The following is a 27,236-nucleotide window of genomic DNA, read 5'->3' on the forward strand; positions in this document are numbered from 1 at the left end:
CGTTGCTTATAATGTACTTTATCAGGAATTCTTAGATTACATGTTTCACAAACTACTGATACTTCTAAAAGTTTCAAAATATGCATTAAAGTGCTGCCCAACTTTTTTTCTGCCTAAAATTATTCCAGTGATGTCAGTAACATCTTTAATTACTCATAGTGATTCTCAATCCTTAGGTGCGTATGCCTCCCTCTAGCTGAAAATCAGTTGCTTTAAAGTATTTCTGTCATATTTTAAAATAACTAACCTGTGGTATTTTACTGTACATTCTCCAGGTTCTATTAGTTCTTCAGGAGATTAGAGAGCATTAGTGGCTTTTGTTTCTTTGGTGAAATCATTGCTGGTGTTCAAACCAGTTTCTACGGCTTGTAGCATTCTTCGTCTTTCCTATACCTTTTGCAATTGAAATGATGTAGTTTTCTCCTCTACTCTAAAGCACCAGAGCCATCTAGAACATAGTATAAATTTATATCTGCAAGGTATTTTGTTAGCTAGACAAGGTTTTCTGAGGTAGACAGACTTTCAAAGTGAAGGCTTCTAGGTATTCTGTGAGTTACTTTTGGAAGTTCCTTAAATTAAATGAAAACAAGATATAAATCTTAATGTTAAGGATGTTTGCCATGCACATGCTATAAGTTGTAGTTTGTTTACTAAATAAGTAGAATTTTGTCAGATTTCTTAAATGATTTTTTGCTTCTGAATATTAACATGTCCACCCACATTTACTTAACGGTTCTTTTATCACAAAAATCAAATTGTTTTTTCAAATTTTATATCTATAGTGCAGGCTGTGGAAGAACAGGTGCCATTTGTGCCATAGATTATACGTGGAATTTACTAAAAGCTGGGGTAAGAATAATTTTTATGTATCATTATATCTAATTGATCTGTTATGATTTTCAAACTTGATTAATTGCAGTAAATTATAGCATCTGTTTTGTTATACATGTTACTTTTTTAGAAGTAGCTTTGCTATGTAAGAGATAAAGGCAGTGAAAGGTATAAATGATGCATATTACCTTGAGGAAATACACTGGGCAGCACGATAAACATATTGTCATCCATTTGTTCTGGATGAATTAATACCTACATTAGGCATGTAAACTCTGCATTGACTTTTCCAAATACAGCACTCTTGTTGCCTTTTATATTTATTCTATGTATAAGTATAATCAATTCAGTAAATATTTATGCCTAACTGGAAACATTATATAGTATGGTGGTTAAGAATGCTAACTGCAGCCAAACTTCCCAGATTAAAATTCTGGCTCTCTCATTTACTAGCTGTGGGATCTTGGTTGATTTACTTAATCTCACTGTGCCACAGTTTCTTTATCTGAAAATGGGAATCATAATGTTAATAACTCAAAGAATTAAATAAGTTCTTAAGAAAGTTTGTAAAGTTCCTCAGTACTATGTGTGACATGTAGCAAGTGCTAAATTTAATGTTCGTTTCTCTTACTATCCCTGGTATTATTGTTGCTACCAGTACTATTACCAAGAAATTGGGTTTGATACTATGGAGAATATAAAGACATAGCCCTCATTACAGATTTGAAAAGCACAAGTCTCCTCATTGTATGTAGATTTGGTTTATTTGCTGGTTCTATAGTATGTTTATTTTCTATGCATTAGGGAGAAGCTTTTATTCTTCATAGCTTTATAGTTTCTATGAATTTGTCAATCTATATCATATAAAATAGGAATAATAAAATATTTAGTTTCTTTTTCTTTCTTTCTTCCTTCTATCCTTTATTTCCCTGCCTTCGTTCCATTTTTCACTTAGGGAATATTTAATTGTTTTTAAAATTTATTTATTTTATTTATTTACTTTTGGCTGCGTTGGGTCTTCATTGCTGCATGCGGGCTTTCTCTAGTTGCAGTGAGCGGGGGCTGCTCTGCGTTGCAGTGCGCGGGCTTCTCAGTGCAGTGGCTTCTCTTGTTGCGGAGCACGGGCTCTAGGCATGTGGGCTTCAGTAGTTGTGGCTTGCGGGCTCTAGAGCGCAGGCTCAGTAGTTGTGGTGCACGGGCTTAGTTGCTCCACGGCATGTGGGATCTTCCCGGACCAGGGCTCGAACCCATGTCCCCTGCATTGGCAGGCGGACTCCCAACCACTGTGCCACCAGGGAAGCCCCGGAATATTTAAATTTTAAATAGTTTTTCAAAAAGCCCTCTGTTAAATTTTATTTTTGTATTCCCCCTAAACAAATCATCTCCTAACACTCGTATGAAAATTTTTAAGTGAACAAAAATGCTAGATTTTAACACATTTTAACATAAAAGTCAAAGATCAAAATTGGGGTGGGAAGAGGCATTTGGTTGAATACTAGCAAAGAAACATCTTGTCATTTCGAAAGCTGTGTATTTTGAACACAGTCCCCATTTGATTGAGTTTGACATAACATAATCTTAAGCCTTAGTTTAGGAATTGATATAAAACTCTTCTGGTGTATATAAAGACTCCCAAGCAGTGAACCTGGAAATCATGTTTAACTCTTCTCTCTTCTTTATCACTCCAAAATATTCTTGTTGATCACCAAGTTCTAGTAATTCTGCCTCAGAAATGTGCCTTAAATCTACCTTTCCGTTTTTCTGGACTGCTTCAGTAAGCCTCCACCAGTTTCTCCCCTTTTCACTCTGTCATCTTCCCTGCTACAAAAGTTACCCGAATATCAGATCTGCTCATGTCATGGCTGCCTATTGCAGTAGTTGTAATTCCAGATGTACAAACGAATTGTCTAGGATGTTTCACAGTCTCCAGAGATGTAGCTGTCTTAGCTGGTCATTATGTAGCCAGCCCAGGAAACACTGGCCTATAGAATGAGTTCAGACTCTATTATGTTTGCAGTCTGATGCCAAGTAGCCTTATCTCTTCTCCTCCTTTGAATTGCTCTCCTTCTTTCATTCTTTTAGTCAGTTTTATCTACATCAAGCTTCTCAATTCCCCAAATAGATTATACATTTAATCCGCCATGCTTATGTATATTTCACTTTTCACTCACACACCAGAGTTAGTCACAGCATGTTTATTCCCACTGTACTGCAACCATACGTTGGCTGGACATATTTATTTGTTCACATATCTAGCTCACTAGCTTGAGTGCTGAGTGTCAAGATTAGTTCTTGACTAAGCACAGTCTCTGATATATAATAGATAGTGCTCAATAAATTTTCAGTTACCCAGCACGTATATAAGCTCTGTGTGAAAAGCTGAGTTGAAGACTATTTTACTGTTTTTTCTGAACAGTTGTCCAGAGTTCATGTTTTAAATTCTTTGTTTTAGAAAATACCAGAGGAATTTAATGTTTTCAACTTAATACAAGAAATGAGAACACAGAGGCATTCTGCAGTACAAACTAAGGTATAGTTTTTTGTTTCACTTTATAAACTATATTTTTATAAATGCCTTCTTATTTTTTTTAATGTCTTTTCCCTTGTTTATCATTTCATCTCCCTAATAGGAGCAGTATGAGCTTGTTCATAGAGCTATCGCCCAACTGTTTGAAAAACAGCTACAACTATATGAAATTCATGGAGCCCAGAAAATTGCTGATGGAGTGGTAGGTATTCTTCACCTATTAATTTTAGAAAACTTTTACTTTTTACCAAGATGTGATATTTAGCTTTTTAATTGCCATCTTGTGTTTTATCTGAGAATATCCGTTAGTTATTATTTTTATTTAACTTTGATTTTTTAACTCCTTTCCTTCTTCCTCTTTGAATCTCTATTGTGATGGATATATAATGACTCCAATACAAGTTAAATAATATTCTAAGTAAAATATAGTTATGAATGTAGATCTCAGTCAAAAGTTATATAATTCAATATTGTTTCAAGTGTAAATTACTTTTAACAAATCAACTGCATTTTTCTCTCTCCCCTTCCATCCAACCAAAGTAATTCTGAGTTGATTCTACATGAATTTTATTTTGTTCTTGGTCATGATGATATAAAGCTTTGTCATTATTTTGTACATGCTTTTTAATTATGTAGAAATATAGGACCATAATTAAGTCCCTTTGGGGCTTGTTTTAGTTCACTGTTATTTTAGCGTTAGAATTTATTGGATATTCAAACTTTTGACCTGACAAAAATACTCTTTTCTCACAGCGTTCTCATTTCTGTCTCTTTTTAAAGTATTTCTCTTATTTCCTCTATATATCTTCTTATCCTTGAAGGTATCGGGCTGTTTTTTTGGATGAATTTCTTTACATCTTTATTATTGAATCTAAGATGACTATCGCATGATAAACCAATTTAGCTCCAGTAACTGAAGTAAAATGAGGAAATTAGTGGCAAAATTTATAACCGCTGTTTTCCTTTTCCCCCTTTGTATGGTTTTGGTAATTTCCCAGACTATTTGAAATTTCTTGGTGTTACAAATGAGAGATTTGTTAACCAAATGCTTACATCAGTGTGTTAAAATAATCTAATATTAATCCATGGGTTTTTGGGACAGTGTATTTCCTTTATTAGACAGGTGATAGTTTCAGATTTTTAAGATTCATATATGTGACCTCATTCTTATTTCCTTTGTTAACACAGAAATCATTTTGCAACTATGCCTCATATATTATCACCTCTGTTTTCCCTTTAGTTTAACTAAAGCCTGTTATAACCTGTGCTCAATGAAGCCAAGTATTTTATAATATAGAATAGAATGCATATATATTACTGTGTATAATTTTATCTAAATTGAGACTCCTTTAATGTTTCAAAAAGCTAAATAGGCTACTTTTTCTTTAAACGTTAATTGAAAAATGTTTTTTTCCATAAATGCAATATTAATTTCAAAGTTAAGGTTTTTATACTTCAGAGTTGTACCATTTCCTTATTTCTAGAAGTGAAAAAGTTTTTTAATGTGTAGAAAATTTTTTCTTTTTTTAAAATTAATTTTTATTGGAGTATAGTTGCTTTACAATGTTGTGTTTCTGCTGTACAGCAAAGTGAATCAGCTAGAAAAATTTTTAATTTTTATTGAGATATAATTGACATGTAACATGTTACTTTCAGGTGTACAACATAGTGATTCAATATTTGCATATATTGTGCAGTTATCACTATAATAAGTCTAGTTAATATCCATCATCATACATAGTTACAGAATTTTTTTTTCTTGTGGAGAGAACTTTTAAGATTTACTCTCTTAGGAATCTTCAAATATAAAATACAGTATTATTAACAATAGTCACCAAACTGTACATTGTAGCCTGTGACTTACTTATTTTATAACTGGAAGTTTGCAACTTTTGACCCTGTTTCACCCACTTTGGGCCCCACCACCAATACCACCTCTGGCAAGCACCAATCTGTTCTCTGTATATACGAGTTCCGTTTTTTGTTTTTTGATTCCACATATGAGATCATACAGCATTTGTCTTTTCTCTGACTTAGTTCACTTGGTGTAATGCCCTCAAGTTCCATTCATGTTGTTGCAAATGGCAAGGTTTTATTCTTTTTTATGGCTGAATAATATTCCTCTGTGTGTGTGTGTGTGTGTGTACACACTACATTTTCTTTTTTTTTTTTTAATACCACATTTTCTTTATCTGTTCATCAGTGCACAGTTAGGTTGTAAATGATGCTGCAGTGAACATGGGGGTACATGTATCTTTTCGAGTTAGTGTTTTTGTTTTCTTCAGATAAATATGCATAAATGGAATTGCTGGATCATATGGTAGTTCTATTTTTAATTTTTTGAGGAACCTCCATGCTGTTTTGTATAGTGGCTGCACCAATTTGCATTTTCACCAACAATACACAAAGGTTCCCTTTTCTTTACATCCTCTTCAACACTTTTTTCTTGTCTTTTTGATAATAGCCATTTTGACAGGTGTGAGGTGTCATTGTGGTTTTGATTTGCATTTCCCTGAAGCTTAGTAATGTTGTGCACCTTTTCATGTACCTGTTGGCCATCTGGATGTCTTTTTGGAAAAATGTCTATTCAAATGATCTTCTCACTTTTTAATCGACTTGTTTGTGAGGTTTTTTTTTTTTTTTTGGCTACTGAATTATATGAGTTCCTTATATTTTTTTGGATATTAACCCCTTATCAGATATATGATATGCAAATATTTTTTCCCATTTGGTAGGTTGCCTTTTCATTTTCTTGAGGTTTCCTTTGCTATGCAGAAGCTTTTTAGTGTGATATAATACCACTTGCTTAAATTTACTTTTGTTGCCTTTGCTAGAAAAAAATTTTAAGGCAATGTTCAATGTTGTATTTTTAAAGGTTTTAACTATATTTATTTCCAAAAAAATATGTGAAAAATATTGCATTACTCTCTCATCTTCGTTTTTCTCATTACCTGATTTTTCTTTTTTTAGGTTTTATTCATAAACTTCCTTTTTACTAGCCTGAACTCCACACTACAATTACAATTTTGTTATAGATTGTTTCTGTCTGATAGGTCAAAGGTTTACAAATCCCTAAGGAATACAAGAAAAATCATACATTACATGAGATTAGATGAAATAGCATCCAACAGCAGATAGTGGTTACTTCAATCCTACTTTCTTATCTCATTGACTGGTTGTATAGGAGACACACACTACATGTTTGCTTGCTAACTGAACTTAAAATATTAGATTATGTCCTTGTGTTTTGTTAAAGCTGACATGATGACTGCTGAATTTGCCATTTGTACAAGATGTTTTTTCCTATTTTGCAAAAGGGAAAAACAATTTTCTATAGAATCCATTCTGAGAAACTATATTTTATGAGAATAAATATTTTGCCAAAGGTTGTGTACCATAATGTCTGGTACTATGTATCTCAATGCATGAATGGATAAAAAGGTGGAAGGACAAGTGGATAGGAGAAAAGATAGCATATTGTTCTAGATAAATTTTTAATGTTTTCCTCTTAAGAAATCTTATTTTCTAGGTACTTTAAAATATAAATGACTGTTTTTATAACATGTTTATATATGGTTGGAAACCATAAATCCCAGTTAGAGAAAATGTAGGATCTAAAAAATTGGGGAAAATTATCTTAGAGCTATGTGGTTGAGTAAAATGATTTGAAATATGTTACTTATCTTTCTGAACCTATGCTCTGAAAAACAACCATAAATCTCCATTTATTATTTCTCTGACAACTTAATTTAGAAGTTAAGGAATTTTTAAAAAAGCTCTTAAAGCTCTATGTCCCCAAATTATTTTTGTAGAGATTTTAGTTTGAAATGCTAATCAGCAATATGACTTTATGATAAATGTTATTTGTTAGAGGTATTTACAACTAAAATCACTTCTCAGAGTAGAAGATGTAAAGAGAAAATTTATTTTGGAATCCAGTAGCATTTGACTTGGGATTTAGAAACACCTCAGTAAGCAAGCATCTCTAAGGTATGCACACATGCCTTTTTATCTTGTATATAAAAGATACCACCACCAGTTGACACCAGGATTTTCAGTTCTAGGGTGATTAACAGCAACAATAGTTTGTGTTATGGTCCTTCTGTTTTGCTTGTGTTGTACATTTTAGATGTGATATTATTGAATTCTAAATTTTTTTCCTATGTAAAGTTTTTTTATTTAAAGCACCTTGTTTTAATATTTATTTTGTTCTGCAGCTGATAATATATCCTTATATATTTGATAATTAGGTTCTGAGTTTTTTCTTTTGTGGCCCTTGATAAAGCTCTGTTATGTGGAAATATTAATACAGAAAAAATATTAATACACTTTAGCAAAATGGGTAAAGGTGGTCAAAAGTTAAAAAAAAAAAAGCTTTAGCAAGCTCTGCTTGAAACAAAAGAGCACACTAGAACCTAATCTCTAGTAGATTCTTTAATTTCTAAAATTCCTTTCAACTTCAAAAGTTGGTGATTGTTCTAACTGGTAATAAAAGCAGCCAAAGAGAGCCGTATACATTAGGACAAATGTGGGGACAAAAGCTGTACATATAAGAAGATCAGAAGATATAAAAGTACCGCAAACATTATTGTAGGTAAAAACTAGGAATCCAAGAAGAACATTGTTTTATTCTCAAGTCCAGTGACTAGGAGGTTTTGTTCATGCTGTGTGGGCAGTGGCTCTCTGAGTTGCAGTTCTGCACTGCCACGTGGATTCCTTTAATCATATGAAATTCAACATGCTCAAAAAGCTTACCTCCCCCAGAAGTTCTTTTCCTGTTTTGTCCCTTTCTGTTAATAGCTTTCATTCACCCAGAATGAGGAATCCTTCATGACACCTTCTTTCCTTTGTCACATGTAGTTATTTGCCTACATATACCCTTACTTTCTCTTCCTGTTCCATTTCTACCTGTTCCATACTTCCATCCTCTGTTCTCTTTTATTTGTCAGTGTCTTATCCACCCCTTAATGCCATTCGACATGCTACCTTAATATTTTCCCAAGTATATTCTTAATATTCTCAACTATAACATCTCCTTTCTCTGATTTCATAGCTTCATTGTACTGATTTTACCACTTTATGGGTTTATTATTACCCTTTCACTTTTTTGTTTGATGACTGTACAGTTCTTGAAGTTAAGGGCTATGTCCATTTTTGTATCCTTTCCAGTGCTTACTGTTCATTGCCTTTCACATATAGATCCACAATGCCTTACCTGCTGTTCCAAAATCTAAAATGCACTGAAAACCTACAGTTGGTTTGTGTGTGTGTGTGTGTGTGTGTGTGTGTGTGTGTGTGTGTGTGCGCGCGCGCATTTGGTATTTGGCAGCAAAACCTGACTTGACATGACATGAGGCTGTTTATGTTGAAATTGTAAAAAATTGATGTGTTTTTGTAGGTTAGAAACAACAGTTCAGTCGAAGCAGTTTCATATGGTTCACTAATCTTTATTTAACCTACTTAATAAGAATATTTATAGATTTTGGTACAAAAATATTAATGAGTGTTATGGGAATATGATTGTTTAATTAATAGAAATAATAAGCAAATGAGTCACTAATATGTGAGAGGAATCTTTATGATGAGAGGAGTCTTTAAATTCTGGTAATATCTGAGGATCTAAAAGTGTGGTAACAAAGTCCTGATTTACTCGAGGCAAAACCAGTTTATACTTGCTGTCTAGGTGTAAAAGCCCTGATTTGGACAATAGATTATGTGGTTATCCTATCTATAGCAGATATCCCTGCAACAGATGCCTCTGATTTGATAGGTAGCTGTAATTAAGGATGCAAGCTTTCAGTCTCATAATGTAACTCTTGTTTTGGTCAGAACAAGATGCATAGTAAGACACTTCTAATGCATCTGATATTAGGAAACAGGGTCCATTAAAAATTGCTGTAAACTTGAGGTCTCTGTTTCCCAATGTTGGGAGTACTTATTAAAAAAGGACACTGGCAAGAAACAGTTATATAGACAAAGAAGGTGCCATGATGGACATGGTAGAAGTGTCTTTTGACTTTAAAACAAAAAAAAAGTCAACTACAGTTTCAGAGTTCCTTAATTGATTATAGTATATGCAAAGGTGGCTTTTTTCCTAAAATTATCTGAGATGTAGGCAAGGGTGAAAACCATTCTTGTCTTCTGGCCCAGAATTAACAAAGCCTAGCTATATAAAAATGAGGTACTTTCTGAGGCTGAAACTAATTCAAGACAACGTTTTATATAATAATTTCACATCTCCTCTATTCACAATCCTAAATACAACCTGAGGTTCTTACAGGTTGTATAAGAACTGTATTGACTCAGGATCATCCCTTTTAAAGTAGTAGGTAGCAATAGGAGTCCCAAAAAAGTCTGGGAAAGGTGAAGGATATAAGACTTACCTTGTTTTTTTCCCCCTATGTGCACATTACGAATCTTGTGGTAGTAATGCCTGAAAAAAAGATCTTCTTGGGAAATCTGTTTCTTTACAGTAGCATTTGAAATATGTTGAAATGCTGCTCTACACGGTTGATTTTCTTGGTAACTGGATATGGACTGTTTTTTTGATATTAATTTTTCTCATTGAATTTGGTCTTTCGGGCTTAAACATAGAGGACATAACACCTATTTTATTATTTGGCAAAATTCTCATTGTTTTAAAAATTCACAAGCCCAATAACAATTTATTTGAAACATGAGGAAGGAAAATTATTTTTCCCCTAACTTTAATGAAGCATTTTTTTTTCTTGGCAGAATGAAATTAACACTGAAAATATGGTCAGCTCCATAGATCCTGACAAACAAGATTCTCCCCCTCCAAAACCACCAAGGACCCGCAGGTATTGTACGTCACATTTTCTTTGAAAGGATACTTATCTTTTACTCATTGTTACTAAAACAAAAAAATTCTGAATATTTCTAAGTTTTTTTTTTATAACTTTTCTTATCATTCTTTTGTTTAGGATGTAGCATATGTATGGCAACTGACTTTTTTAATGGTGTACTATAAAAAATTCTTTTCAATTTAGATAAAATTTCAGTAGTATACTATGCCAGAACAGTGAGCATAACCATGAATTGACTATAGCTCATCTTTTGGTATGTGGTACAACTAAAATTTTAGCTATTCCTAAGACTTATTTCAGTTTTCTAATGACTGAACAGGTAATATGATTGTCAAAAATTGTATGCATGTTGAAGAGGTTATGTGAAGATGTTTAATAACATCACTGGCAAAGATGAGTTTATTTCTTTCTAGATTTTCTTACTTTCATACCAAGCTCTCATTTATAATAGTTAAAATCAATATATATTCCTATTCCCCTTTTCCCCCCTCTTTTCTTTCAGTGTAGCTAGGTCAGTCAGATGGTAGTATGGAAAGACTACAGATAGAGTCAGAATGATTTAGTTTCAAATCCTTTTCATCCACTTACTAGCTCTGAAGTCGTGAGTAAGCCACTTAATTTATTTCATCTTGGGGTTTTTTTTGTTTGTTTGTTTAAGTATTGTCCTAAGAATTAAATGAAATAAAGTATGTGAAAATGCTACATATAGGACCTGGCACATACTTGGTCTTCACTAAATGTTGGTTTTCCCATTACAATGTGGAGTTAAGATTGAGTTACTGAATTATTTTTAAAAAGAGACACAGTGGAAGATCAGTAATAAAACTGTTAGAATGACTTGTACCGTGTCTTGTCCCGAGCATAGATCTGCCCAAACTGATTGACCTTCCCTCGAAGTAGGACTTCCTTTGTATAGGATTCACCAATTTTTTCCCCTTAAAAGTTTGATAGAAGTTGAATAAAGTTGGGTGAGGTGACTATGGTTGTGTCTTGGCATTGAGTTGCTGTACCTTAATGAGATCCTTCTTTACAAAAGTAAAAGCTTACAACAACTAAGGCAAGATGTGGTAGCCATTATAGTCTCTGGAATGCCTTTGCATACTTCTCTAAGGAAGATCAGAAAGCCTATATAGGTGGGTTTAGGTCTCAGTGTTTAAATGCTCAGGATGTTAACTGTACACCAACACTTCTCAGCAGTTCTTTCCTGTTTGATTTCCATTTTGGTATTTACTGTGGAAGGTAGCCAGTTAAAACCTGTAAACTGTTAGTTCTCTAATTTTTTTGTCTCCCATATCAGTTCTGTAGAGTCCTAAAGAAACTGTAATGACCTTAAAGGAAATTAAGAAACTTTTGCTACACGGATATCTTTTAATTTGGATTTTGAGAGTGAGCCAAGGTAGAGGCCCTCAAAGTGTACACTAATATTTGTTATTTATATGGTCATCTACCTCCAACAACAAATCGTGGTAGCCTTTTCCTAATTTTGAAGGAAAAAAATGAGTGTAGAGTGTTCTGAATTTTAAACCTTTCTCATATACCTTTTTAAAAGTTTGGCTCCTATTTTTCTTCAGTAAATGAAAAAATAATTCTAAAAAGTAGTAAATGAGTGTTAACAGAAAAATGTTCATTCAGCTTATGTCAGGGTTTTATTTCGGGATATGTGCTCAAGTTTTTATATGCATGTGAGTTTGTATTACGTGCTTAGTCCATCTTCTTTCTTATTCATGAAATAGAGGTAATTGGCAGAATTTCATTGTGTTCCACAAAGAATACTTCGTTAACTGAAAATAAAATCCCAAGAGCATAAGATTGATAAAAATAGTATACATTGTTTTTTCAGTATGGCTACAGTAAGCAAGTTAATCAGTTGTTTAGAGTACACTGGAATTTTTGGAGACAGATCTAGAGAGGAAGGCTTATGTTTGTTGTATTAGATTTAGTCAGTCATATGATTCTGGTTTATAAATACTTAAAGAAATCAAATTGCAGATTTTGAATAGCAGATTTCATTTTCTCTTTTCAATATATATGTTGTTAAACTAATAATATTCTCGATATTTTTTCACTTAACACCAGCACTCTGGAAGTATACATTGTTAGTTATTTCTATAAACTGTCAACAAATTTACTACAGAGACACAAAAGTATGCCTTAGTAAATTTTTCTTAATTTATAAATATTTCAGAGACAAAAACAATATACTTGATGCTTCTAATGCCTCTCAATTCAAACAAACTTAAGTTGGAATAGGACTGGAGAAAGACAGAAAGTGGTTCTGTTTTAGACATTTTGATATCTAGGCTGGAAGTAAAGATATACTGAGGACTCTGTATATAGCTGAGGTAGAAGACTTGGGCATGAATAAGATCTTTCAGATTCTGGGTACAATATCTCAAAGTACCAAGGAGGGAACCCTGGTAAGCACCAAAATTTGTGAAGAGCAAACTAAAAGAAAGCTGTAAAAAAAGAAATGAATAATCAAGGGATAAAGGAAAACCAGGAAACAGTGGCATTATAGAGGCCAAGAACGAGAGAGTTTTATATCTGGCAGAAATACATGAATATCTATCTACTTCCTTTAAAGGCTGCCTGGGAGGATGAACTGGACTTTTAAACATCTGTGGCACTTAGAATATCCTGGATAGGTGAGGGTATTTCTGGGATCAAAACAAGGAGCTGAGGTATGCTCAAATAGAGGCATTTGGGAACTCTCATCAAGCACAGGATGTGGTGGGATTCAGGTGACCAAGGGCCCTGGGAAAAAGGCGAGTAGAAATTTGGGTGATGGGAGAAATCCATATACATAAAACAGCTATTACCCTACTTGACTGTTTTTTCTTTTTTTAAAATAAATTTATTTATTTATTTATTTTTGCCAGTGTTGGGTCTTCGTTGCTGCGTGCAGGCTTTTGCGGCAAGCAGGGGCTGCTCTTCGTTGCGGTGCACCGGCTTCTTATTGTGGTGGCTTCTCTTGTTGTGGAGCACGGGCTCTAGGCGCATGGGCTTCAGTAGTTGCAGCACGTGGGCTCAGTAGTTGTGGCTCGTGGGCTCTAGAGCGCAGGCTCAGTAGTTGTGGCGCATGGGCTTAGCCACTCCGCAGCATGTGGGATCTTCCCGGACCAGGGCTTGAACCCGTGTCCCCTGGCTTGGCAGGCGGATTCTTAACCACTGCACCACCAGGGAAGCCCTTTGGTTCTTCTTTGAAATGTTATTTTCCTTTTGTTGATTTAAAAAATAATTACATTAAAACCAAATATATTTCCTTAAAATGACTAATTTATAAGAAAGAGGAGCAAAGTGGTTGAATAAAAGTAGAAAGTGGTCCTATAGACCAGCCAAATGGGAGAAGAAAAAATTTTAAAAGAGATCCCTTTCAAAATATAAATACCTGGAAATAACCGTAAGTAGAAAGTAGAACCTGAAGTAGAAATGTATTCATTTGCATTAGTGAAAAAAATTAAGTGTTCTTGGTTGGAAAAGTTAAATGTAATTTAGCTTTTTTCAGTGATACTTAAAATATCATTTTTTTTTTTGATGCAGTTCTCATCAAAATACCAAAGGAATCTTCTCTGAACTTTCCAATATAATGTTAAAGTTCACTTGTAAGAATAAAGAGACAAAAATACCAAAGAAAACTTAGGATGAAAGTAGTGATGAGTGAGAACCAACCCTTTTAAAAATTATAAAACTATATTTAAAACAATCTGTTAGTGGGACTTCCCTGGTGCTCCAGTGGGTAGGACTCCATGCTCCCAATGCAGGGGGCCTGGGTTCGATTCCTGGTTGGGGAACTAGATGCCACATGCATGCTGCAGCTAAGAGTCCGCATGCCTCAACCATGAGCCCACATGCCAAAACTAAAAGATCCTGCAACTAAGACCCAGTGCAGCCAAAACAAACAAACAAACAAATAAATAAAATGCATTATAATCTGTTAGTGGTATAAGAATATACCAGTTGGGACTTCCTTGGCAGTCCAGTGGTTAAGACTCCGCACTCCCAATGCAGGGGGCACGGGTTCAATCCCTGGTCAGGGACCTAAAATCCTGCATGCTGCATGTAGTGGCCAAAAAAAAATATGTGTGTGTGTATATATACACATACACATACATACATACCAGTTAGTTGATGGACTTGAATAAGCAACTAGGAAATATTATAGATTGTGTTATGAATTAATTTAACATATATTAAACAAGGAAAAAGAAAGGGGCTATTTATTAAGTCATATTATATTATTGACCATTCAGGGAAAAAATATATTTAGATCTTTATATCACACCACACACCAAAGTAAGCTTTAGATAGTTAAATTAATTAAATATAAAAAGTGAAATCATTGAAACATAGAATATAGTTTAATGTTTGACAGACTTGTAGAGGGGGATATAATAGAAGGGATAAAGGAAATCACAAAGGACAAGATTGATTTATTTGACTACTGATAATTTAAAGTTCTAATTGAATTATCCAAATTGGCATTTTTTTAAGATAAATGAGGGTAGATTTTGGCAAAACACACTGCTCTGCATGCTTACTGTAGTTCTCTAATTTCCTGTGCTCTCTGTGCTTTATTGCTCTTCTAATTCTTGTTTTGTTCCTTTTCACTGTTTAGAAATACCTTTAATCTCAGATGTATTTTTAAAGTTATTGATAGATATTAGAATACATAATAAAACCAAGAAATAAAGGTTAAACACAAGTGGAGCATCTTCCTCAACTCCAAAGTGTAAGGTGTTTAGGAGATATCATTTGGTTAAAAAGTAATCATTAGCACTGATATAGCATCTATTATATATGTTTTCTCATCTTTTTTAGATCACATGTATTCTTTATTCATTCTGTAGATAGTCAATGATATGTCAAAGTGTTAAGTGATATAGTGAACCCAGTGATTTTTACAGTAATCTTGATCACATGGATGTTAATATAGCTAGTTCCCAAAGGTGTTGACCTGCATAGACTAGCAGAGTTCAACTAAGAACACACATCTGTTATCTTCTAGTCCAATACTCTTTTCATTATATAGTATTAACTCTCTAGAAGAAAGGGTAGTAGTGAAGGTTTTTTGTTTTTATAATGTTATGTTCTCACATTTTGGTTGTCATTTCCTTCACCTCTATAATCTTTCCATCTCATATGGAATCCAGCCTAATTTATTATAAGGAAAATAATTTTCTGAGTTTCTATAACACATCACTTTGAAATAAAAGTTATAGAGTTACTCATTTTAAGACTTTGTCACACCAATTAAATGTAATATTTCTATATTATAAAGACCAAACTTCTTACCGTGAAATTCTGGGCCTTCACAGTATGTCTCCAACTTACCTTTTTAGCTTATTTTACTCCTTAGGGACCCAAACTGTTGTGTTCATTGTTCTGTCTTCTGGTACTGGTGTAATACCTAGCAAGTGGTAGGTCCTGAATGTTTTGTTTTGTTTTTGAGAAGTAAAAAATGCATTCCTCAGGACAGATGAAATTAAGAACAATATTTACAATAAGAATGATGCAAGTCATTATCACCAGTGGAATTTTTTTCCATCAGAATACCTCGTGAAAATATGAATGCTGAATACCATGGTGGAAAGTCAGTATGTAGCATATATTTTTTTGTGATGGTGCTTATAATTTTTGTGCATATGAAAGTACTATAAAAGTGTTATTAAGCCTTATTTCAACAGGCCTTAGATTAAGGAAGGATAAGGGGAAAGTCTGTTAGTGTAATTATCAGTTAAATTTGAGTAACAAAAAGAACTGCAAAGGGATACAAGAAAACTTTTGGAGGTGATGGATATGTTTATAACCTTCATTGTGGTGATAGTATCATGGATGTATTGGGCTGGCCAAAAGGTTCGTTTGGTTTTTTCCATGAGATGGTTCTGGTAGCACTTAGTTATCTTTAACTTCATTCGAAACAATTTTGTTTGATTGTATTGTGACAGCTGTCATATCAGCGTGCATTTAAAAAAGACTTATCAAAATTGGTGAATTTTTGTGTAGCCATTTTAATATTGAAGATGGAAGAAAAAAAGCAACATTTTTGGCATATTATGCTTTATTATTTCAAGAAAGGTAAAAACGCAAGTGAAATGCAAAAAAAGATTTGTGCAGTGTATGGAGAATGTGCTGTGACTGATCGAACGTGTCAAAAGTGGTTTGCGAAGTTTCGTGCTGGAGATTTCTCGCTGGACGATCCTCCACGGTCAGGTAGACCAGTTGAAGTTGTTAGTGCTCAAATCAAGACATTAATTGAGAACAATCAACCTTATACCACATGGGAGATAGCCGACATACTCAAAATATCCTAATCAAGCGTTGAAAATCATTTGCACCAGCTTGGTTGTGTGAATTGCTTTGATGTTTGGGTTACATATAAGTTAAGCGAGAAAAACCTTCTTGACCGTATTTCTGCATGCGATTCTCTACTGAAACATACTGAAAATGTTCTGTTTTTAAAACAAATTGTGATGGGCAATGAAAAGTGTATACTGTACAATAATGTGGAACGGAAGATATCGTGGGGCAAGTGAAATGAACCACCACCAACCACACCAAAGGCTGCTCTTTATCCAAAGAAGGTGATGTTGCATATGTGGTGGGATTGGATGTCGTGTATGTGGAGTCCTCTATCATGAGCTCCTTCCGGAAAACCAAACGATTAATTCCAACAAGTACTGCTCCCAATTAAGCCAACTGAAAGCAGCACTTGACAAAAAGCGTCCAGAATTAGTCAACAGAAAATGCATAATCTCCCATCAGGATGACACAAGACTGCATGTTTCTTTGATGACCAGGCAAAAACTGTTACAGCTCGGCTGGGAAGTTCTGATTCATCCATCGTATTCACCAGACATTGCACCTTGGGATTTCCATTTATTTCAGTCTTTACAAAATTCTCTTAATGGAAAAAAAATTCAATTCCCTGGAAGACTGTAAAAGGCACCTAGAACAGTTCTTTGCTCAAAAAGATGAAAAGTTTTGGGAAGACGGAATTATGAAATTGCCTGAAAAATGGCAAAAGGTAGTGGAACAAAAGGGTGAATACGTTGTTCAATAACGTTCTTGGTAAAAATGAAAAATGTGTCTTTTATTTTTACTTAGAAAGCAAAAGCACTTTTTGGCCAACCCAATATATGCATATGTCCAAACTCATCAAATTGTATACATTAAATATGTTCTGGGACTTCCGTGGTGGTCCAGTGGTTAAGAATCCACCTTCCAGCGCAGGGGACGCGGGTTCAATTCCTGGTCAGGGAGCTAAGATCCCACATGCTGCGGGACAACTACGACCACACGCTGCAACTACTGAGCCTGCACGCAACAGCTAGAGAGCCCGCGTGCTGCAACTACAGAGCCCACGTGCTCTGGAGCCCGTGCGCCACAAATAGAAGCCCACGTGCCACAGCTAGAGAGAAGCCCGTGCGCACCGCAACAAAAGATCCCGCATGCCGCAACTAAGACCCAACACAGCCATAAATAAATAAATACATAAATAAATAAATACATAAATAAATAAATAAATAAATAAATATATATATATATATATATATTAAAAAATATATTCAGAGCTTCCCTGGTGGCACAGTGGTTAAGAATCCGCCTGCCAATGCAGGGGACACGGGTTTGAGCCCTGGTCTGGGAAGATCCCACATGTCACGGAGCAACAAAGCCCATGCACCACAACTGCTGAGCCTGCGCTCTAGAGCCCGCGAGCCACAACTACTGAACCCACATGCCACAACTACTGAAGCCCGTGTGCCTAGAGCCCGTGCTCCGCAACAAGAGAAGCCACCGCAATGAGGAGCCCACACATCGCACTGAAGAGTAGCCCCCGCTCGCCGCAACTACTCTTGCGAGAGAAAGCCTGTGCGCAGCAACGAAGACCCAACACGGCCAAAAATAAATAAATAAATAAATAAAATTTAAAAAAATACATGTTCAGGTTTTTGTATATCAACTGTACCTCACTTAAAGCTATTTTTAAAATGTGAGTAGCTAAGAATTTCATTACTATGTACATATCAACATCATGTAAGGCTACTGCTTCTAAAAACATTTATAGGATTGTTGGTTAAATAGGCAGTTTAAGCACATTTAACTCTGGTCCCTCCCTAAACTTCCTAAAATTATAGTGGAGGAACATAAAAATATATAAAGATTAAAAACCAAAAAACTGAAGAGAAGGTGGTAGTAAATGAGATTTTGACAGAATTTTGGGAAGTGGAAAACACATTGACCAATGTGAAAAGGGACTTAGAACAGAGAAAGCTAAAACTTGCTTTCCTGTAGGTGAGGGAAGCCAATAAGAATCAAGATGATTGTCTTCAAAGAACCCCCAGAAAGGCCCAGAAATTGGAGGTCCCCCTTAAGCCTGGTGTGTAGGATGGGACTGAAAACAAGAAGAGTACTTGAATGTCTCTATAAAGAGTGTTTAGAACCCCAGATTCCTTCCATCAAATTGAGCAGACAGATGACAGCTTCACGCACACCTGGGAACACAGTAGGGAGGGATTTACTTTGGTGTGGTTGAACCTGGAAGTCTCTGGGTTCAGTATATCAGGTCCAACTGATGGTGGGGTTGTTAGTTCCTTGCTGAAAGCAGGAATCTGCATGCTGAATAGTGAGATTGCTCCCACCCCTTATTTGGCTTCCAGAATACTGATAGCCACTTCTGGTGGGAGACAGAATCCCTCTCTTGAAAAACTAACCAGCCCAAGAGAGGAAATCGATAGTTATTGATGGTTGTGGCCCACCAATGATGTTGCAAGGACTGTATTCAGTCACCAAGCAGTAAGATGGCCACTAAGCCACAAGCCCTCCCCCTTACGTTTACATACACATTTCCCAGTCATTTAAAATACTCCATTCTCTCAAAATGAACAGAACCAGGAATTATCAGACACGTGACAAAGCCTCTAACATGAAAGACATAATCAAATAAGCAGGAAAAAATGGATGGAATAGAGACAACACAGAATAGAAAAAAGATTGGGGGGGGGCAACTGTCTGTTTTCTCAGTAATTAGGAAATATTGCAACCATGAAATAAGAACCAGGTCATAATAAATAAGAAGCTCTTGGAAATTAAAAATATAATAGCATAAATTTTAAAAATTAAAATTTAATTTTAATTAAAGAAGGCTAGAAGACAGTCAAGGAAATCTCCCAAGCAAATGAACAAATAGAAAGAGAGAAAATAGGAGAGAGATGATAAAGAAATTAGAGAATCAAACCAGGAGGTATGTCACATAATCATAGTAATAATAATAATTATAACTAAAACTAATCATAGTTTGGAAGGAGACTGGAAGAGAAGAAATTAGGAAAGAAGTTCCTAGTAGTAACATGAATTTTTGCACAGAAAGGTCTCAATATAATGGATTAAAAATTGTAATACAATGGATTAAAAGAAGTTACACCATGAGATTGTAGAACATGAAGACTTAAAAAAAAAAAACTAAAAGCTCAAAAGAGAGAGAAAAAACAGCTCACAATCAAAGGAACGGGAATCACAGTTATAAAATTCTGAAGGAAAGTTATTTCTAGTCAAGAATAATACACCTTTTCCAAAAGTCAGTAACCTTGAAAATATAATAATTACGTAGACCTCAGGAAATTTGTTTCCTATGTATAGTTCTTAAGAAGCAATTGGAGGGTATAACCCACTAAATTGAGCAAGTGTACCTAGAAAAACGAAGATGGGACCTGGGAAACAGGAGAGTCTAACACAAGAGAGAGTGTCAGCTCTATGGTAGCCTCGGGGGCCAGGGGTCCACACTGGAACGCGAGGCTCAAGGTTTCTAAGAGGGATGTCTGTGATATTGATAGTTACCTGGTATGCTTGACCAATTGAGAGGAGGTGTACAAATCTGCAGGAAAGTTTGAAGAAGGGCTGAATTACTGATGGTACATAGGAAACCCAAGCCAATTATTAGGGAAAAAATAAGAGTTATATAAGAAAAAATAGGAAATCATGCTGTCATTGGTATGAATAATAACTGTAGTCATAAGATTGAACTAACCAAAAATTAGCAGTATTAGGAAGATGGAGAAGACATTTCCATAGTAGGAAGACAGTAGAGTATGTGTGAAATAGAAAGATCAAGTAATAACATTTATGCATTTTGAAATATTTTGAAATATGGAGGCAAATCTTCAAAGTAGCTGTTTTTAAAAAGTTGAAACCTGATCTCTCAGGGTAAATGGAGGGCTGTGGGAGGGGACTGCTGGTTTTTTATTAAAATTCTTGTGTTATTTGACTTTTTTAAACAATGTACATACATTACTACCTTGTTAAACATTAACTTTTCTTAGTTTGGCAAATTTTAATTTTTTATTCATAACCACAGACTCTACTGACTTTTAATTTAAAGAGGCTTAGCTACATAACTGTTACCTATCAACTTATTTTTTAAAAGGATGAACATTCTAATATCCTTTTCTTAATATTTTCCAGTTGCCTTGTAGAAGGGGATGCTAAGGAAGAAATACTGCAGCCTCCAGAACCTCACCCAGTGCCACCCATCTTGACACCTTCTCCCCCTTCAGCTTTTCCAACAGTCACTACTGTGTGGCAGGACAATGACAGATACCATCCAAAGCCAGTGTTGCACGTGGTTTCATCAGAACAACATTCAACAGACCTCAACAGAAACTATAATAAATCAACAGAACTTACAGGGAAAAATGAATCAACTGTTGAACAAATAGATAAAAAATTGGAGCGAAATTTAAGTTTTGAGATTAAGAAGGTCCCTCTTCAAGAAGGACCAAAAAGTTTTGAAGGGAACACACTCTTGAATAGGGGACATGCAATTAAAATTAAATTGGCTTTGGCTTCACCATGTACAATTGATAAAATCTTTAAATCACAGGAATTGAATTCAAGAGATCTAAAAATTGATGATATTTCCCAGAATTCCTGTGTGGACTGCAATGCAACACAGTCAAATAAAGCTCCAGTTATCCTACCAGAAGAATCACAGAAGAATTCAGACACACCTCCAAGGCCAGACCGCTTACCTCTTGATGAGAAAGGACATGCACTGTGGTCATTTCATGGACCTGAGAATCCTCTACCCATGCCTGATTCCTCTGAAGGCAAATCCTCAGATACCCACTGTCAAACAATGAAAACTGGGAGTTCAACACCAAGCCCCACGACACAACTTGCAACCCATGATCTCACAGATCATCACAACAGTTCCCCTCTATTCAGAGCACCCCTCAGTTTTACTAATCCTCTTCACTCTGATGACTCGGACTCTGATGAAAGGAACTCTGATGGTGCTGTGACCAAGAATAAAACCAGTATTTCAACAGCACGTGCGACTGTTTCTGCTGCCGCTAGTACTGAAAGCATTTCTACAAGGAAAGTATTATCAATGTCCATTGCTAGACATGATATAGCAGGAACAATACATTCAGGTGCTGAAAAAGGTAATGATAATAGTATCTAACACTTATAATATTTTTACTATGTGCCAGTCACTGTTCTAAGCACTTTAGCTATATTAATTCATTATGTTTTATTCCACACTTTACTCCAGAACCTACGCAAAGTTTCATTATTTTTGATACTAATTTTATTTTTAAGTAAGCCTTTATTTATTGTTACCTTAGTTTGATCACATTGCATTACTGGACTTTTTGTTTCCAAAATATTTAAATTGTTGTAACTGAAAATTTTCTCTTCTTATATCTTACAACTCTCAGTATTTATACGGGTCAAAATTTTATATGACTGAATAATTAGAAATAATTTAGGGAAGATAGAATTACTTAAAGTGACAGTGACACAAATACTGTAGAATGGCTTGATTGGCCATTTAATTTCACCCATGTATATTACAGATATCTATTTCATTATCTTTATGATCTTTTAACTACAAAATACCTTTTTAAAATTTTAAACCTCCTCACAAATGCTTGCAAAAAAGGCTCCTTTCAACAATGAGTTTATTAACCAAGGAGCAATATTGTAGCTGCTCAGAATATAGGAAGTTTAATTCAGTCAGTAGAAAGTGGGATATTTCCATGTCTAGTCATCAGTGCTACTACTATTTAATTAATGACTCTCTTCTTTAAGCAGTCTAAGCATTTCAAGATAACGCATGCCCTAAGTTCCCAAGATGTATTATTGGGTCTTGAAACTCCTCTTTAATCTGCTAAAAATTACCACGGCTGCCATCTTAAACAGACCATGAAGTTGACAGCAAATATATAAACACAAAAGCTATTTATTGATAGGTTGATTATCAGTGGTCTTTTACTTGTTGGTGAACTTTGATAGTGACACACATAGACTGGTATTTACATGTGCAGCCAAATTTGTGCAGCCAAATTAAGTACTGTGAACTTGAAAGATGACTTTTTCTAATTCCGACCCAGTAAGTACCACCCATACTGTGGTGCCTCTATTTTCCTCAACTCACACATACTTTTTTTCTTTTTTTTTATCTTGGGGATGTATCTGGTAGAGTAAATGAGAGTCTAAGCTAGTTTCTTAAATTTACAGGATTTTCTATGTTCTCGATTCTTTCGTGGTTTATTTCAAGGATCTTCAGAAGATAATGGTTGCCACAATAAATACTACTTTACCAGTTTGGCATAATTTAAAATTGTTAATATATTTTTTCCCCTCGACTTCAGAGTTTGAAAAATAACTGCTAAGTTATAACTACACAAGAAAATACGTAGATAAGAAATTGTCGTTTTGGGTTTTTTTTAGCATATCAGGCATGTGTTTTGTACCTAGGAAATAAATTTTTTTAAACCATTACTAGAAATAGAGTTTGGTGAGGGCAGGAAGGATGCATGATATGACACGCTTATTAAAAGTTACTGCCATATGACCAGTGTTTTGGTGATAACAGAAAGAGTTCCTTTAGAATACAACATACTGCACAGAATAGTTGAAAGCACTCTTCTGTATACCAGCTCACTTCCTTTCTCTCCATTTTATTTGTATTTCAAAGCAAAGATAGCTGTAAATGTGATTTCTGGTTTCTTTTCACCCTACCTTAACTATGCTAAATGAGTTTGGTATTAAAAGATGATATTCCTCTGTAAGTATTCTGTGTTGCAGCATAACTACAAGCAGTCCTATTTTTAATGTTAGTAATTATTTACCTTGTAGATGAACCTTTGGCACAAGGATTAGATTACTGTTTGCTTGTTTGTTTTAAAATTTGCTATGGAATAATTTTATTTTGATACCTAAAACAAACTTTTGCATAAGTTACTGCCTGAAAAAAAATTCCTGGCTATCATTCTGATTTTAATATTGACTCAGGCCTCCTGAAAGATTTCTCAAACATGGCTACACTAGGCTCCCATAAAGTGTATGATTTACAAAAGCCTATGAAAAATGTGCAGGCTCTGGTTGGTTAACCTCTAAAACACAAATTTATAACACAGAAAAGGCAATCCAGAGATCCAGGGAGAAACATGCAGTTGAGAAGCCAAGGCCACAGTTAGAAAATAAAGTCTTTTAAGAGTGAGGACTGTTATAACAGAAGAGGTATAGAGTTTCCAAAAGATACTTGATACTTGATGTAAACAAGCCATACTGTCCTTCCTGATTTGTTCACGTAATTGTGAAATGGCACCACAATGTCAAGATTATGCATCCCTTCCTTCCAACAGCCATCTCTTCACTGTGAGCTCTTAGTAACAAAAGAGCAAGGGGAAATATGATGATTGCTTAGACTGTTACTACCAGACAGGGTAGATAGTTCTTCAGTAGCTTAACTTTATGTGCAAGAGAGAGTTCCAGTACTCATGTTTTATATATATATATGTGTGTGTGTGTGTGTGTGTGTATACATACAGATTTTTATATATATACACACACACACACATATATATAAAGTACTGGACTGGAACTCTTCTCTCAGCAGGATCCAGGGGCTGTATTTTCTTGTGTCTTCAGCTAAATAATTGTAGGAGGAACCAGAGCAGTCATACCTGGCTCATGCATGTTGAAAATTGAAAAGGCTTTTTTTGATTTTCACTCTCTTTTTAATGCATAGCCTATCAAATGTGGTAAAATAGCAAAGTATCATGGCACAATTGTTCACATTTTTAAGAAAACAGTTGTCAAGGTCCGGACAATATAGGATCCTCACATCTTCCTTTCTTTGTCCCATCTTTTCTAACCTGAGAGTCCACACACAGAATTGTATCCTCATATTTTCTTTTTCTACCTCCAGTGAAACCTCAAAGGATCTAATACTCTCATTTCACCTTATGCCATAATAAGGCTAACTGACAAGGCTTACTTAATGCATTATCTTTTCCAAGAGCTAATTTTGTTTTTACTGGTGAAAAGCTTTTATATGGCTTCAGTCAGTATTCTCAAAGTATGGTCATATGCCACTGTTCACAAGATTTTAGGCAATAAATAAATGAACATCCAAAAATTTTAATGGTTATATTTTTGTGTATTGGAAAAATAACTAGCACTTTTAATCTGTTATTTTAGTCATTACTATTTAAAACATGACTGAAGTACATAGTTAAGTTTAAAATGAGTGGGATTTAAAAAAATAGGACATATGGTCCACAGTATGGCAAAACTCATAAAAGGAGTTAAGCAATCGATTACAGTTTGGGAAACACTGACTTAAGTCAAATGACTGAAGCTTTCCTTTGTGGACTCAAAGCATTATCGGCAGACCCAGTAGAGAAGGCACTCGCCTGCTGGCTTCTCTGCTGAAGATGCCTTCAGACTCAAGAGGACAGTGTGATTAATGCCTACATGGTGTCAGGAAAGTCATGGGAGAGTCACTTTCTCTGTGCAACAGTGATGGAGTTCAGTCTTTGCTCAATAAGCTTTATAATTGTTTTTGATAACAAGTCGAGTGATAAGGATATCTTGTTTATTTTTGCATTTTTAAAAACGGGTTCTCTTAGATACTTGTGGCAGTGATTTTTAAGAATGTCAAGAAAGCTGTCTTATTTTGTTTAGATAACAAGTTCACTTTTAAATGAGTTAACATTTTTTAACAAGTTCATAATTTGTCTAAATTTTATGTATTTGATTTAGATGTTGATGTTAGTGAAGATTCGCCTCCTCCCCTACCTGAAAGAACTCCTGAGTCTTTTGTATTGGCCAGTGAACATAGTGAGTGTATCTTCTGATTTTACCTATTTCATGCTTTAATAATAAGCTCTGAAAAACATGGCTGATTACAGTCTGTTGCTGTTGAACTACACAATTAAATTGAAAAACAGGTTTGAATTTATACTGACAAATGTTTTTAATTCCTTGTATGAAAAATACTTATAATGGTATTTTTTATTTGCTAAGACTGCTAATAAAATGGCTGCATTTATATCAAACACTATAATCCAGTTAAATGCAACTGTCTTTATTGTCTTTTCGTACATTAAAAATGGCACTTACTTATGAAAAGACATTAACTGCTTCACTTGGTACCAGTTTAGGTAAGTAAACATTTAATTCTGTTGTAGGCAGGCATCACTCAGTTGATGTTAACTGAGGACCCTTAAGGCCACAAGAGTATCAGTGAGGGAGAAAGTGATATTTCAGGGTATTGATAATATATTCCTCGTCCTTCCCATCCTGAAAAAGAGTATAGAAACAGCTTTAATATATTTACGGTGTCTTGTGCTCAGTGGAGGTGCACACTACTAGTCTTATCTGAGCTGCATTTTACAAATATTTTATTCATTTTAACTGATTTTAAGAATGTTAAAAAACAGTGAAGCCGTATACTTCACTAATATTAAATAAATAAGTCTAAGTCTGTCATACCTGTAGATTACAATGCACTTGTAATAAACTCTGATAACTCAATTCTTTAAATTTTAAGGAAGAAAGCTTAAAGGCATATTCTTCAATTAATAGAAGCTAGAAATTTTTTAGTGGAAGTGATAGTTTCTAAAAATCTATAGTATCTGTTTTTGTATATTACCTTAAAGCAAGAAATTTTAAGAATTAAAGATGTTAATTTTAATTGTAAGATTTCATTTTTCTCAGATACACCTGTAAGATCTGAGTGGAGTGAACTTCAAAATCAGGAACAGTGTGAACAAAGAAAACCTGAAGTGAGTCCTTTTGGGATTGGAACAGCTATAGCTCAATATTTTTGTTCTTTTGTTTTATTAATTTATCTTACAGTTGTTTGTTATAATAACTTACCTTAAGACTATTAAATATAATTTTTGATAATTATTTCTTATGCTATAATTTCACATGAAAAGTGTATAAAATGTGAGATCTAAAAAATTTTTTTTAATTAATTAATTTATTTATTTTTATTTTTTTTGGCTGTGTTGTGTCTTTGTTTCTGTGCAAGGGCTTTCGCTAGTTGCGGCAAGCGGGGGCCACTCTTCATCGCGGTGCGCGGGCCTCTCACTATCGTGGCCTCTCTTGTTGCGGAGCACAGGCTCCAGACACGCAGGCTCAGTAGTTGTGGCTCACGGACCTAGTTGCTCCACGGCATGTGGGATCTTCCCAGACCAGGGCTCGAACCCGTGTCCCCTGCATTGGCAGGCAGATTCTCAACCACTGCGCCACCAGGGAAGCCCTAAAATTTTTTTAAAGAGCATTATGATCTACATATGACCATCACTTCAGAGTGATGGTCATATTCCCAAGCTGCTTTTGAAATTTTCCCAAGCTGCTTTTGAAATTTGTAAATTATGCCTTGTTTCAAATCATTTTGGAGGTATGAATAGAACAGGAGTTACTATTTTCAGGGTCCTAGTACTTTCCTAGATTTTGTTCTTTCCATTATAAAACAAGGTATATTGTCTCTCCCTTTGGTTTTTCTGGTCACGTGAGACTTCCTTTCACATTCAGGAAATGTTTTGGTAGCTAAGTATTTTAGCCATGGGAAATGCCATTTTTCATCAACATTAATATTTCTCTCATATTTGAATATCTCTGAAATTGGCGTATATCTTAAAATTGATTAAAAAAGCATTGTGATATACTTTAATTGGTAAATAAAGTACTGGTAACCTAATAATGATGCTATGTCTTACAATCAGTGATATCATAACTTGATGAATACAGTA

The 27,236-nt window shown here is 34.7% G+C and overlaps 1 protein-coding gene and 1 long non-coding RNA gene across 6 annotated transcripts in view; one reads left to right on the forward strand and one right to left on the reverse strand.

Moving 5' to 3' along the window:
- The window catches only part of PTPN12 (protein tyrosine phosphatase non-receptor type 12), an 89,053-nt gene that overhangs the window by 57,653 nt on the left and 4,164 nt on the right, over positions 1-27,236 (forward strand). For both annotated transcript variants that reach the window (XM_061198464.1, XM_061198465.1), the window contains exons 9-15: positions 783-849; positions 3,284-3,361; positions 3,462-3,560; positions 10,094-10,179; positions 20,644-21,626; positions 25,237-25,314; positions 26,194-26,261. In XM_061198464.1, coding sequence (XP_061054447.1) covers positions 783-849; positions 3,284-3,361; positions 3,462-3,560; positions 10,094-10,179; positions 20,644-21,626; positions 25,237-25,314; positions 26,194-26,261 — 1,459 coding nt within the window. The remainder of the gene's footprint in view (positions 1-782; positions 850-3,283; positions 3,362-3,461; positions 3,561-10,093; positions 10,180-20,643; positions 21,627-25,236; positions 25,315-26,193; positions 26,262-27,236) is intronic.
- The window catches only part of LOC133096768 (uncharacterized), an 88,143-nt gene that overhangs the window by 7,007 nt on the left and 53,900 nt on the right, over positions 1-27,236 (reverse strand). Inside the window, exons 3-4 of one of the 4 annotated variants that reach the window (XR_009701821.1) lie at positions 15,517-15,592; positions 12,614-13,401 (exon numbers count right to left, since the gene is read on the reverse strand). The exons of 1 other annotated variant lie outside the window; for it this stretch is intronic. This is a non-coding gene — a long non-coding RNA (uncharacterized LOC133096768). Of the gene's footprint in view, positions 1-12,613; positions 13,402-15,516; positions 15,593-27,236 lie in introns of those variants that run through there. 2 more of the 4 variants (XR_009701822.1, XR_009701824.1) reach the window with 2 other exon arrangements.

This window comes from Eubalaena glacialis, chromosome 8 (genome assembly GCF_028564815.1).
Source record: "Eubalaena glacialis isolate mEubGla1 chromosome 8, mEubGla1.1.hap2.+ XY, whole genome shotgun sequence".
NCBI lineage: Eukaryota > Metazoa > Chordata > Mammalia > Artiodactyla > Balaenidae > Eubalaena > Eubalaena glacialis.